The sequence below is a fragment of the Balaenoptera acutorostrata genome, chromosome 13 (assembly GCF_949987535.1).
Source record: "Balaenoptera acutorostrata chromosome 13, mBalAcu1.1, whole genome shotgun sequence".
NCBI lineage: Eukaryota > Metazoa > Chordata > Mammalia > Artiodactyla > Balaenopteridae > Balaenoptera > Balaenoptera acutorostrata.
Genome location: NC_080076.1, coordinates 76,047,186 through 76,060,942, shown reverse-complemented (window position 1 = coordinate 76,060,942; position 13,757 = coordinate 76,047,186). Strand labels below are relative to the sequence as shown.

The window sequence follows — 13,757 nt, the reverse complement described above, 5'->3', positions numbered from 1 at the left end:
CCACCCTCTCGTGGTGCCGAGCCGTGTGCAGGGATCATGCGCAGCGCCGGCTTTTGCTCCCGGCACCTTAGAAATGGCGGTTGGTTTGCCGTCTTTCTGTATCTTATTGTTCCTAATTACCCCAGCCGCGCATGCTTGCAGTTAATGTTAGTCCCTTATAGTTCCTCTGTATTCTGTTGCTCCAGAAGACGTTTGTCCAGGTGCAGACACTCTGGTAAAGGGCCCCAGGTCTCGGCCTATCTCACCTGGAAGGAGAGAAGTAGGGGCTTCCATAATTAAGTATATCGTGCAGGTCCACACAGCTAGCAAGGGGTAGAGTCAGGACTCAAATCCAGGTCCTCCTAACTCTGAAGCCCACGGTCATTGGAACATGACATGCTGCTTCTCTGAAGAATCATTTCAACCATCAGTACATGTTGTAACTCTGCTGTCCCCATGGCTGATTGAGCAATAGTTTTCCAAAGGAAACTATTATTTTCTTCTGGCTGTTGACAATTAGCGTTTGACAGAAGTTCATAGAAACACAAAGTAACGCCAGCTTTGGAAATGGCTATCTATACAATCAACATGAGATTGAGGAGGGTCCCCAGGGGTCCCACGGAGGGTGGTGTGGGACATCTTAGGCTGCTCCACACAAAGAGGTTGGAGATGACAAGTCCCCTCGACCTATTTTCTCCATGTCGTGCTGGATTATCTAACATTGAAGCATGAACCCACCTCATGCCACGTCCTGAAACTCATTTCATGGTGTTTTTCTTCCTCTTGTATCTTTTCATGGCTGTTGGTCTTAAATGGTGGGGTGGATCTCTGGGCCAGGGGCTGGGGGTCTTCATAAGCTGAGACCTACAGGGATGGTTAAGTTAACTTGGATCTGTCTGCCCTGAGGGCCCCTGGCAAGTCTGCTTTATTCCCCTGGTACCCATGGTGGTAGATTTTCACCACCCAGGACAGTCAAGTGTTGCTCTGACTGTGCTATGATTTAGGGAAGCCTCATAAGCAACATTTTGTCACCTGGTTGAGCATTTATCTTTCTGTCTTGAGGCTCTGTTCCCTAGGTGCGGGAGGAAAGGACTAGAAAATGAACTGGCCCTTCTGGTGCTTCCGGTGCAATTTGCATGGCATCACTGGTGCTATTCTTCAGGGTGTCCAGGTGGTCTAAGTGGCTGTAGGTCATCTTGGGCAAAGACTCAGGGAATCGTTACTGATCACACCTGCCCTGGGGTTGCTGGTCCTTCATCCTGGACATCTGACCTCTTCTTCCTCAGGTAGTGAGTTCTGGGTCCACAAAATGGCCAAGGGATTGTGACGATTTATTGGGACAATTGACTTCAGTCGCTTGATTATCCTTTATTTTCTTTTCTGAGTGGAACCCTTGTTGGCAGCTCAATGTCTTTTGCCCCTTGGGGTGCTATTCATCATCTCCATCCGTCCTTTGAGCTAGGAGCCCCCCCGCTGCTCCCCGGACCTCATCACACACTAGGATGATTGCTTCCACCCAGCGTCTGATGGTTAAGTGCTGTCATCGGCCTCTTTCATTTTGAGGCTCCTACCATCCTCACTGCCATCAGAGAGCTGTGTGTGTGTGTATGCGTGTGTGTGTGATGATAAACTGGAGAACAGTCTCGTGTGTGCCTGTCCGTTTGACAATCATGAGAATCCTCTCACGTGACCACTGCGGGGCCCGGTGTTGTACGTCATGATCCCCTTAAGGATAAAGGGGAACTGTCTGTGTCTCTTTAAGTGTCTGGTACACAGTAAGTGCTCAAAAAATACATACAAAATGAATAATCAAATGTATGGAAACTGAGCTGGAGCAGGTGTCCCAGGGTCTGGTCCCACATCATGCTTTCTCTAGATGTCTGTCCATCTCCCACCAGTCTGTGGTCTCCCATTCACCCAGCACAGGGCCAGGCACTGAGTAGGTGCTCATGGGATCTCTGGAGAACAAAGTAACCGATGAATAAAAGACTAGCCTGGGGTGCAGAAGTGGGAGAGACTCCTGTAGAGGAAACCCCCCGACACCTGCCCTCTGACTGAGGTACAGAGATGACATGTCTGCACAGAGCCTGGCTCAATCCTGACCCCGGGAAGGTGGCCTCGCCTCATTGGGCCTCCAGACTCCCCTCTGTAAAATGCGGATCCTGATCCCACTGACCATTCCAGAGTGTGTGGCCCATGCAAGATACTCAGTGGATGTTTGTTGAGTGACTAAATGACCGAATGGAGATCTGTAAAAGTTTTTCATACCATCAGAGCTGCCAGCAGAGGAGAGCTGCCACTGAGCTTCTCAGTGGGCCTGATTTGGGAGGAAAGGGATTATACCCAGTAGGTATCCAGAGTTTAGTGAACAGATGTTTTATATTAAGGAGTGCCCTTGGCATCAACACCTATGGAAGGATAGAGCACTCTTCTTTCACGCAGTGTTACCTTTTGACATTGGTGCATGTAACTGTGGTTTATTTGGGTTTTTTATTTTGTTTGTTTTATTTTTTGTGTTTTTTGTTTTTGTTTTTAATGTGACTGTATCAAATATATATTACATGTAACCCATACATATAAACTTAATCACTGAGCCTAACTAAAGTGGCACTTGTTTTTTATTGAAGTATTGTTGATTTACAATAGTATCTTAGTTTCAAGTGTACAACATAGTAATTATAAATTTTTTATAGATTATACTCCATTTAAAGTTATAACGCAAAAGGTAAGCTTTTGCGATGGCAACTACAAAGGGCAAATGTATTTGTTAAGCTTATGTAGCTAAGCCTCTGACCGTATGACCTTATTTTACATTGAGGGACCAAAATTTACACAAACAAATAGAATGTTCATAATTCTGTTCCTTTCTTTTTCCATTCCTCCTTGGTCATTTCAAGACAGAGAAGTGAAACCATCAAATCTGTCACACAGAAACAATGAGGCAGAAGTTAGGTTTAAAACAGGATCAAGCTAGTAGCCCCTGATGCATCTTCTTCCATCTTTCACTAATATACACATAAAAGGCAGAAAATTTGGAAAATTCCAATGCAGAAAACTATGACTGACAGTCAGGTAGAGACATATTTTACTGGCTATTAAATCAGCACTGTTTCTACACCTGAAGACCTGGGCATTTTACCCACATACCAAAGTTAAAGAATAAGAATAAAAATGTAAAAAAACATTCATTTGGGATATCCATAAGTTAGGCAAAATGTCTCCTTGCCATGATTATCTGCTCTGTCTCCCATTTTGCCTGTTAGGGATCCATTAATATGAGCCACTAAGTAAATTTCCCCTCATGGGCTTTTTTGATTACATGCGTGTCCACAGCTGCGTACATGAGCACAGAGTGAAGTTTCAGTGTTTTATCTGGTTAATCCGATCCCGGGAGATAACCAGCCTGAACAATTTGGACTGAAAACCTTTTTTCAATCTCCAGTACCCAACATGGTTAGAAAGTGGCCAGGAAAAGAAAGCCTCCCCTTCAGTTCAACACCTGGTTTCCGCCCAGGTAAACCAGCAGGGGCTCCAGGGTTCAGGAAGGCACGGTTTAAGGGGGAGAGTGACACAGCAGTGATCCTTAAGGCGACGTGGGAGGAGCCCTGGGATGTGCAGGAGAGCATTTCCTTTTCGCTCTACAAGTACAGCCAAAGTCCCTCACATTTACCCTTCGTAGGAAACTTGGGTGTTTTTGGCTAGAATGGTCCTTCAAGATCATCTAATTCAACTCTCTTAATTTAGGGATGAGAAAACAGAAGACCGAAGAGGTTGCCCGGTGACCTTGCTCAGAGCAGGGTCCCCAGGCTGCTCTGTCTCCTCCTGGGCGCCAAGGGGTGACTGGATTTCTGCAGGTCTCAGGAGCGATTCTTGGTTACTTATGGCATCAGACCAAGGGCCCTATCACGCGGCTGACCTCTGCCTACGATGCTGACTACGCGCTCCGTAGCTGGGGCTCCCGTCAACTGTTTTGTTAAGAGGTTTTCACGTCGGCAAACACACGTACATTCCAGGGAAACTGGATGGCTCCATGGGCCAATCGTGATGTCCTTCCTTCTTGAACCAGCAAGGGACAGGAGGTGTTTCCACCTCAAGGACAGAGGTACCTACCCTACCCTCGACCTGTGGACCTACAAGCAGACAGTTCTGCCCAGGCAGCTGTGGCTCTGGGGCCACCACTTCCTTGGATTTCTGTTTTAAAGTGACATGTACCACGGGGTCTCTCCTGAAGTCTTCATGAGAGTAGGGATGGAGAGTGAGAGGCCTTAACTTCTGGGAGGGATGCCAAGGTCACCCCGGGAGTACATGGGGGAGCCTGGCATAGGTCCTAGAAAAACTGGAGACGAGATGGACCTCCTGGCTTTCCCAGACTCTCTTCTGGTACCATGTCTTCCACAAGCAGGTAGTCTCCCAAACCCTGACGCTGAAGTCGGCTATGCTCCGAGAATCCATGAAATCAGCAGAAATGCTTGTTGGCAGTCCCTGTCCCTTTTTTTTTTTTTTTTTTAATAAAATCAGCCTCTGCATGAATTTCCTCCGAAGTTAGGATTCTTACAAATGAGTCACCTCCTGATGACCTAACAGCTTGATAAAGAAATGTAGTTTTTAGTTGGGGGGGGGGGGGAATAGCACACCGAAGTAAGTCTCTTTGTACAGATCCTTTTTATTGAGGTTTACATAAGCAATTTATCAACACAGAAAACCAGCCCGACTGCCCCCAAATAACCGTGAAAGATGGTGAAACTAACCGACGGTGACACACCACACACAGGGCAGGTGACTGCGGACTTGAACCAGCATCTTACGTGGGATACGATTTCAAACGTGCACTAGTAAACGCATACTAAGAGGCGACCGTAAACCTCCACTGGCACAATCGATGGGAAAAGAGATGAAAACAGATGGTAATTTAATAGGTACAATATCTTGACTTACAATATCAAATTCACTGGCTTCACTTGGTATAGCAATGCACGAGAGAAAACAGATTTATTTCTTCAAGGGCATTACACTTGGCCATGAACAGAGCAAATATGTGACCACATGGATGGCTGTGCAGCTAGGGCAACAGGGAGAGAAAAACATCAGCATGTGAGGAGGGACCTCGTCTCACAGGGACCGATCTTCACTCTATTTCACGTGGACCCTTTTAACCATAGACGAGCCCATTTCCCAAACCATTTTGAAACGGCAAGGGGGGAAGAGACACGTTCGAATGTGCTGCTCCCAGAAGTGCTGTTTTAAAACCCAGCAGGGCCGTTTCTAAAGAATGTGGAAGAAGCAACTTCCATTCAGTAGTTGATGAATCAGGTGCAACAGTCAAATCTAGAGGCAATGGCGAGACCGACTGGGGGGACTTGGCACAAGAAGAATCAGAAATGATGCTCTGCAGGTGAACTGCAGCTCCTGAAGGCTGACCACACAGAAGGGATGGTACCTACCTGCCCCGCTCACTGGGGCCCCTACACGACACGGTGAAATCTACATCACGAGGGAAGGACGGCTATACACTTTCCTGAAATTCTTTTACGACGGAGCCAGTGTAGAATCAAGCATTCGAGGAACCTGTCAACAAGCAGGGGGCCTTCGGAAGAGGTAGATGAAAGCAGTTATTTCACCACAAGTTCACTGTCAGATGTTACCCCAAGAAGTGCGCTTGCCTCTCGGCACAGATCAGAGGGTTAAGCTATTGTTGAAAACAGTCCATGGCCGTGAGAAGGGATGTCCACCCCACATTGCTATACGCTTTGTTTCAATTTTATTTTGTGGAAAAAAAAAAAAACAGAAACAGAAAGGACTGCATTTCCTTAAATAACAAACTATACAAATAAAAAGGGGCAGAAGCGGTAAGCAATGTTTTTGATGAGAACTGAAGGATTCAATAAATAATATAAAATGCTTTTGTGCTAAAATAGAACTCTTGTTTTTATATATATATATATATGTAGTTTGGCAATCTTTATGCTACCCAGAAAAAAGCCAAATCTATTATAATTTGTTAAAACATAGAAAAATACAATTTAACAATAGAACTAAAAAAAAAAAAAGGCCAGTGCTTAGCTTATAAACCACATAAATATGTACATCATGGAATATAATCAACTAAGAAACAAGAAGTTGAATTTCAAGTCCTTTGGAATATGAATACACGATTAGAAATATTTCTCCATTCCCTACCCCTTACATGAGAGACATTTTATATTAGGACAAAATTAAAATTGGAAGCATAGTTACCAGTTTTTCAGAGATGATTTTGAGATTTGTTAGATATAAGAGAGTTTACTATAAGAACGTGAGTCATTTAACTCTAAAATGCAGGTTTTTCCTATATGGTTTTGATGGAATGATACACGTTAACCCATTTTCTGTAGTGTGTGCGTGTTTTTTTAAATAAAGGCAACTTAAAATTTGGGGTGCTACGTTTATCAGTAAGTGCTAACCCGGCCAGGCCAGTGAAGTGGCCGGTCACTCATGCCCCCAGGCCTTTGGACGCTGCCAGAGTTGGGCATCCCTGTTACTCGGCTGTCAAAGCACAGCTCTCTTAGTCTTTGAGGATGAAGGAAATCTAAAGGCCATTATGACTCGAGGAAGCCAAGAAGTATCATTTTAGACTTCAACTTTCAATCTTTCTACAGTAAATTTTTAAAATTGTGGCCTGGATACAAAAAATTCATATTAACATGAATTTAAGTGATTAATTAATTAAAGCTTCTCAAGTTAACCTGATGTGGGAGGGAAATCATGTTAGAGCTTTAGGAAGAAAAAATGTTTTGAAAAGTAAAGCTCACTCTGCTTGGCTCAAGCAGTAAGCCCAGTCTTGTCACTGTAGGGGAATTACGGTACCTTCAGTGGGTGTGCAGCAATGTCCCCACCTGACTGACAGGGTGACAGCAGCCCACACCCCACCTCTGGCCTTCTCCCCCTCCCCTGATTGGCTGCAAGGCGCACACACCTGGATGGGGCATCAGCTCTGGGTCCCGTGTGCCTTCCCCAAGGGTGCTGGATGACAAGCAGGGGCAACCGGCAACCTCATTTCTACAGAAAGTCCTGGTGGAAAGCAAACAGCCTCTTATAAGTCCAGCAGCTCCATATTCAAAACTAAAGCGACCGAGTCTTAAAATAGTTACTATTCAACTCTTCTTGTTATAAGGGGAAAACCACCCCAAAGCACCAAGTTCAACTGTAACTTCCCTGGTGCTTTATGATGTAAGGAAATTGGCTTTTCCCAGCGAATTAACTACTTTTTTCCTTTGCCCCATCTCTACCAGGATCCTGCCTTCTGTGACCCCCACTCCATCCACGTCCCAGCGTGTGTCACAGATCCCAATGAAGCCCAACTCCTCTCTGGGTACAAAGAACACATCCATCCCCTGGGAGGGGAGGAGTTCCTTCCCCAAGCATCTCTGAATGACACAGATATGAGTCCCTGAATGAAACTGAGAAAAATTACATATAAATTAAATCATACAAGATAAACCTTATCTTACACCAGCACACTGCAAATTTTTTAACATATTTACATCAAGCAAAAAAAGTCCAACTTTGAGAATTTTCTTTTCTTCTTGATAGGTTAAAATTTTGAAACATCAGAAAAATCAATTCCGCTGAAAAGTCAAATGTTGTATTCGACTGGCCCAACTATAAATTCTGAATGAAATAAAAAATCATCAGAAAAAAACATACTTTGATCTTCTTGAGAGTTAAACCACATTGTCAATTGGTCAATGATATTTTTTAATGGCCAGTGTGAGCCTTCAAACAATTGTTTTTAGTATCTGTACAGCATATTTCAAAGCGCAAATCAAAGCTAACTCTTGCTTTGAACAGATGGTTGTTTGTGGTCGTTGCTCTATTTGCTTTTCCAGCTTTGTTGCTGTCTTTCTTGAGCAGAACGCTTCCTTTCTTCAGCGAGCCTGGACATTTGCCCCTTCTCTTTACATATAGAATTTGAAATTGTCATGTCCGTGAATTGACCAATCAGAGGCACAGGAAGTGAAACATTCACATTAGCAAGTGAAACAACAGCTGATTTCTAGCAGTTTTGCTGAAAAATTGTACTTAAACATGATAGAGAAGGAAAAACCATGAGCCCCAATGACATAAGGGAATAAATGCACCAAAGAGAATGTTTTAGGTTAAAAAAAAATAACCTTGGATTCCCAAAAGTTTTTAATTCATTCCATATATGGTGTAGAGTAGAGCAGCTTAATCTATTATTTTTAGGCTTTGCTTTAATGATTCCTTTGAATTATGAAATCAAGACACTACTAACATAATTTTACAAAAACATCAACTTCAATGATTTTTTCTGACAATGTGAAAATATCCCAACCAAATAAATCTAAAATAATGATAACACGTGTGCTCAATTTTGCCCTTTTTAACACTCCAAACGTAGGTAGGGTCAAACATTAAGACCTAAAACAGCCACGTATACCAAGACTCCTAAACCAACCGACTTCTTTGGCCACAGGGGCACCAGGTGCTGGCACAGAAGGGTCCTGGAAGCGCCTTCCATCTGGCAGCAGAGACGCTTACCCCCTCAGAAGGGCTGCAGGCACGAGTTCAGGAGGAAGACTGGCCTCTCCAGGCTGCCAAACCCCAAACACAAACACGGACCTCCCCCTAAAAAGCCACTCATCCTAACCTCACAGAGCACTTTTAATAAATCACATCCACGTAATGCACTTCTCAGCCCTGTCGTTACCCATCAAACTTGAGGGAGTGTAAAAGTTCACCTGGAATAAATTTGAGGCGAGGCGAAAGGGCTCTCGGAATATTTCCAATTCATTTTTCTTTTGCAAAGGAAAGACAACCTTATGTTCTACTCCAGAGCTTAAATGATATTTTTCAGAGATGCGAATCGGCGTAGCTGGTGCCCTGGGTATGGAACGTGAGACGCTAAGCCCAGACCCTCAAGGAGTTCATGCACCTTCTCCACGTGAGGCTACATCTCTACTCTGTCCAGCAGAGGCAGGAGGCTCAGCGATTTCTGAACTGTAATTACCCATCTCTGAACCATAGGTGCTGAGCACATGTGACCTTGTGATGGAGCCAGTAACTAACTACAGCGGTGACAGTGACAGTCAACCATGCCTGGGGAGATGCTCACTTGTCATGAACAGCTTTTCTATCTCTGGTGGTTTTTTTTTTTTTTTTTACTTTTTTTTTTTAACAACACAATTTGAATACTATTCTTCCCTTTTAAATCAGGGGAATCCATGTAAATAGTAGCCCCCAACTTCTATACTGGAAACAGCAGATAGTAGAACATGTATGCTAAATTCCAACTAGTAGTTGAGATAAATAGTGAACCTCAAAGTTTCTTTTCCAAGGTAACTCCTATGAAATAAAAGGCTCTTTCGGTAATTATCTTCCAAACTCTCAAGATACCGTTTCATTAAAAAGGACTTACTTTCCCAGTGAGTGCGGCACACAAATATAAACACAAAGGTTTGGAACCACTAAAAATATCGAGGACAGGATGCAGATAATTACGATGTCAAGTTATTTATATTGTTAGTAGTCGACTCAGAAACAGACAATAAAATTGCACTAAGAAAGGACAAATATGTGGACTCTGAAAATTATTGTTATTATTTTTAGTCTGATGACACGGAGGACTTGGCTGGGAAACACACTGGTTCTTATAAACCAGCACTTATTTGGGGCATGAAACGAACCATGGGGAGAGGAGGCCACTGGGATCAGGCCGTCGCTGTCGCAGAACAACCCACCAGGGCAGAGAATTATTCGCTAATGACAGTTGAACGACAATGCAAGTCAATATACACAGTTAACCCATTCTGACACATTCGTCTTCAGCATTCTTTTTTCAATAAAATTCATTTTTAAATTATACTAAAAGGTAAAACGGAGTTTCCTTCCTTGACACATCCGTTACCCAGATGCTTCCTGAGGTCAGCCAGAGGGAACCAGAGTTGCTGTGTCTCACGACGGCTTCCATCCAAGCCTGAGACGGGCGCCCGCAGGCGGTCCTGTGCACCCAGGGGAAGTGCACCGACTTCACGGTTTGAAAATGGCTGTGTCACCGGGAGATGCAAACGCCACTGCCTCTCCTGCAGAGCCACCGTGAGCCTCCAACCATCTACCATCTGATGCCTTCGATGTTGAGTGGCTCCCACGCCCTTGGTCCCAGCTGCCTAAGCTCCCGGTCAGAGGCAGGCTGGTACCCGTGGGTGCGGCACCCGCGGGGAGGGCCCAGGTGCAGCCCTTTCAGAAAACCTCTGCAGCTTTCAAGCCCCGAGACAACGAGAGGCTGGTTCTCAAGGGCACAGAAGACACCCAGCTGGTCTGCCATCCTGCCAGGACTATGGAGCAAAGACATCTAAACCCAGCCAGGGCCGATTATGGACAGAGCGTGGCAACGCTGGGGCAACCTGAACAGCACACTGTTTGATCCCATCTTGGCAAGCCTGAGATACATTGGATATCGGATGCAAAAAGTGACACAATCAGTAGGAATCATTTCAAGTTCTAGGTTCATCTATAACCAAAAGAAGTGTGTGGCAAAGAAAGAGAACTTCGTTTCTTCAGTAGTTTCGAGGGCGGATGGATGCGATCGTGGCGGGAGGCCCTCAGGAGGGGAGGAGGCGCCCCCAAGCCTGAGGGTGGTCGCCACTCCTAGTAGGAGCATCTCAGAGTCCTGGGTCCCCCCAGCCACAGAGCACCCCGGAGGTGAGCGACTCCATCTCTCATCCTCACACTTCTCCCAAAGGCTCCACTTCGTGGGTCGAGTAGCCCATGCGGACTTCTCGGAGGAGGTGCTGTCTCGTGGGACGCTCCCCGTGCCAGGGGTCAGAGGCCATTGCTGTTCCTGTGGCAGAGGGGCGGCTTCGAGAGCTCCACGACGGCCGAGCGGGATTTGTTGAGGAACTTGGGGGCTCGACGTAACAGCCGCTGGGCCTCGGTGAACGTCTCCATCAGCTCTTTCTTCCACTGCAGAAACTCCGGGTCACTCTGAAGGCAAACACAAGAGGCGGAGGAGTTGGGACAGTGTCACTGGCTTCGCCGACACACATGGATGCCTCTGGACAGTCCTTGGAACCCCCTTCCCCCCAGGGAAAGCACACCCCATGTCCCACCCTGCGGCTGGTGAGTAATGGGGGGGGGGGTCACGCAGGAACTTCTTCCAGGGGCCCCTTGCCCAGAAGAGGGACCAAGCCCTTCAGAAGAGTCTCCTACAACCCCACAGGAGACTTGCTGCCTTGACTTTGTTGAAAGATCACCTTTGATCTCTGATGTCTAAAATAACTTGAGTCTAGAAAATAATGCACGAGGAGTTTTGACAAATTTCAACTACTAGTTTATCTCTCTAAATATGCTCTTTACAAGCACGTATACACATACACACACACCCAGTAGAAAAGTGTTGAAGTCGTGAAGCAAACATGTCTTTGTATCTACTACTGCTTTATCTCTCTAAATACGCTCTTTTCTCACCCCCCCCCCAAACATCCCCCCACACCCCAAGAGAAGTGTTCAGGAATTAAGTTCGGGCTACAATAGAACTTTGGGGAGAGAAAGATGGCATTTCCCCTGTTAAGAGTTACTTGGGGATCTTATGTTTATTTCAACACACAAACCTCAACTTCAAACATGCTGAAAGATCAGATCAGATCTGGAAAACTGTGAACAAATAAAATTCAAGGCTCCTATTAAATACTGGATGGTTTCCAGATAGGGTAATCACTTTATTTCCTGTCCTTCCTCCTGCCATTTTCTAAGAAACACTTCTTCTAAAATAACTGTTAATTTGCTGAGATCCTTGTATCTTCCAACATTCTTGCTAAGTTCGTGAGTGATAAAGCATGGAGTAAGAAAATGTTTGATAACCAGCAGGCACCTTTGGTGCATGTTTATATAATTGCTCTAACTTTCACCTCTGGAAAAAATACAAATAAACACTCACCTCACACTGCAAGACAAATTGCTTCCCTCCTTTTATCCTCAACAAAATGCACTTTTTGTCTTTAATCTGAGTTTCTTCCACAGACACAATCTGTTCCATTGTCAGTAAATTTTGCTGACCGTAAAAATAAAAGATGATAAGTTACTTCACATTATTGCATGACTTCTTAAATTAAGTTAATAAATAATACTGAAAACTACCAGCTTAGAAAAAGTAAAGAAAAAAAATCAGCATCTTTCTTTCTTTGATGATATTCTAGAAGTGGGGGGAAATGACTACAAAAAAATGTACGAAAATTCAAAATATAACATCTCAAAGAAAGCTGCAAAGAAAGGAACATCTCTATAAGGCAGAAAGCAAAGCTGTTCCCTAAGCACAGTACTGATGTGGGGATGAGTGTGAATCACACGTACCTCTCCTGCATCACACACTTGCCTAGACACGATCAATCCTGCTATGAGGGAACAATGACGTCGCTACCTACAATCTGCGTGAGCGAGAGGTGTGTCGCTGGCTTTGAACCCAGCAGCCCAGTAGAAGTTCGGTCACGCGAGCTTGTAAGCGACTGATATTTTGATCATATCGAAATGATGTTATAAACACAGGTGACGTCCTTAAACGACTGTCCCGCTGGGTCTACAGCATCACTGCTTCCGGTGAATGCTACAGTGTCTCTGAGCACCTTACCATTTTATGTTTTTTTGGGATAAATACTCCAGGAATCCTAAATGAAAAACAACACCATCATAAACCCACGTTTTCTTTTTCCCTTACTTAAACTTACGAATCTACCCAGGCACGTTACGTAGCTTCGTGAATCAACGCTAAATGCTGACTCTTTTAAAACCAAGATAATTTATCATATCCAGTGGTAAGCAAAAGAAGATTTTTGTTTTAGTTTTCGAATATCCTGAAAAGCGAGACAATTTCCTTTCAAAGCGTACAACAGTGACTGACCAGTAGATAGCATAGTAAACGCATACTATGCCCAGGGCCGCTCGTTATCTGGAAATAAACATTACATAATGATATATGTATGAATTATAACTCAGGTGCCAGTAAGTATTCTATAATGTAAAAAATACATTTGTAATATTATACAAAATATAATTATCTTGTATTTATGTATAATCATATACACATGTTCTATGTAATATGTATATTTTATATTATACAATACTTACCAGTACCTGAGTTATAATTCAGGACCCCCATAGAGTCTTATTAATCATAACTCAGATCCTAGATGTATGAATTTTTAGAAAATGACTTCTATGGCACTAGTAATAGTGAGAAGATCATGGTCATTTATGAAGAATGTGGTCATACACAGTAGCAATCACTTGTAATTAAATGGCATCTTCACCAACAAGGATTTGCAAAACACATTCCAAAGTCAAACACACCAGATTTGGCCTCACCATTTTCCATGCTCTGGCCAGTACAGAGCCATATTCTGATACAGGGGTCATATTCCAATACACCAACTATGTTTTTCACAGTTGGGAGCACTGTCCTGCTTATGATGACCAACCATTCCCTCCCCCAAGAGCAGAACTCCTTCCACGTGGGTTGCCACCTTCCATGGAGACAAGCCCTGGGCGCTTCACACAGCAGACGCTTAATAAATGCTGCCCCACTTGCTACGAGGGACGGTGTAGATGGGAAATTTCTCTTTTCTTGTTCACTAACATTAGCTCTCGAAAGGACCTTACAGTGGCTGTATCTTCCCATCTAATGCGATAAAACCCACTTCCGATTTTCCAGCAAGGTGGAGACAACAGGAGGGGGGTCAGGTGCCCTGGCCTCGGTGCTAAGCTTCTCGGCCTGCACCGCAGACCTTGTC

At 44.3% G+C, this 13,757-nt stretch overlaps 2 protein-coding genes across 10 annotated transcripts in view; both read right to left on the bottom strand.

The window, feature by feature from the left end:
• The window catches only part of LOC130704557 (unconventional myosin-XVIIIb-like), a 62,470-nt gene extending 61,296 nt beyond the window's left edge, over positions 1 to 1,174 (bottom strand). Inside the window, exon 1 of the mRNA XM_057526209.1 lies at positions 1,089 to 1,174. Coding sequence (XP_057382192.1) covers positions 1,089 to 1,174 — 86 coding nt within the window. The remainder of the gene's footprint in view (positions 1 to 1,088) is intronic.
• Positions 1,175 to 2,580: 1,406 nt separating this feature from the next.
• LOC103005732 (beta-adrenergic receptor kinase 2) overlaps positions 2,581 to 13,757 on the bottom strand; it is a 203,196-nt gene continuing 192,019 nt past the window's right edge. For 8 of the 9 annotated variants that reach the window (XM_057526625.1, XM_057526624.1, XM_057526630.1 and 5 more), the window contains 2 exons: positions 11,912 to 12,025; positions 2,581 to 10,959 (listed from right to left, as the gene is read on the bottom strand). In XM_057526625.1, coding sequence (XP_057382608.1) covers positions 10,798 to 10,959; positions 11,912 to 12,025 — 276 coding nt within the window. In that variant the 3' untranslated portion in view covers positions 2,581 to 10,797. Of the gene's footprint in view, positions 10,960 to 11,911; positions 12,026 to 13,757 lie in introns of those variants that run through there. The other variant, XR_009005044.1, reaches the window with a different exon arrangement.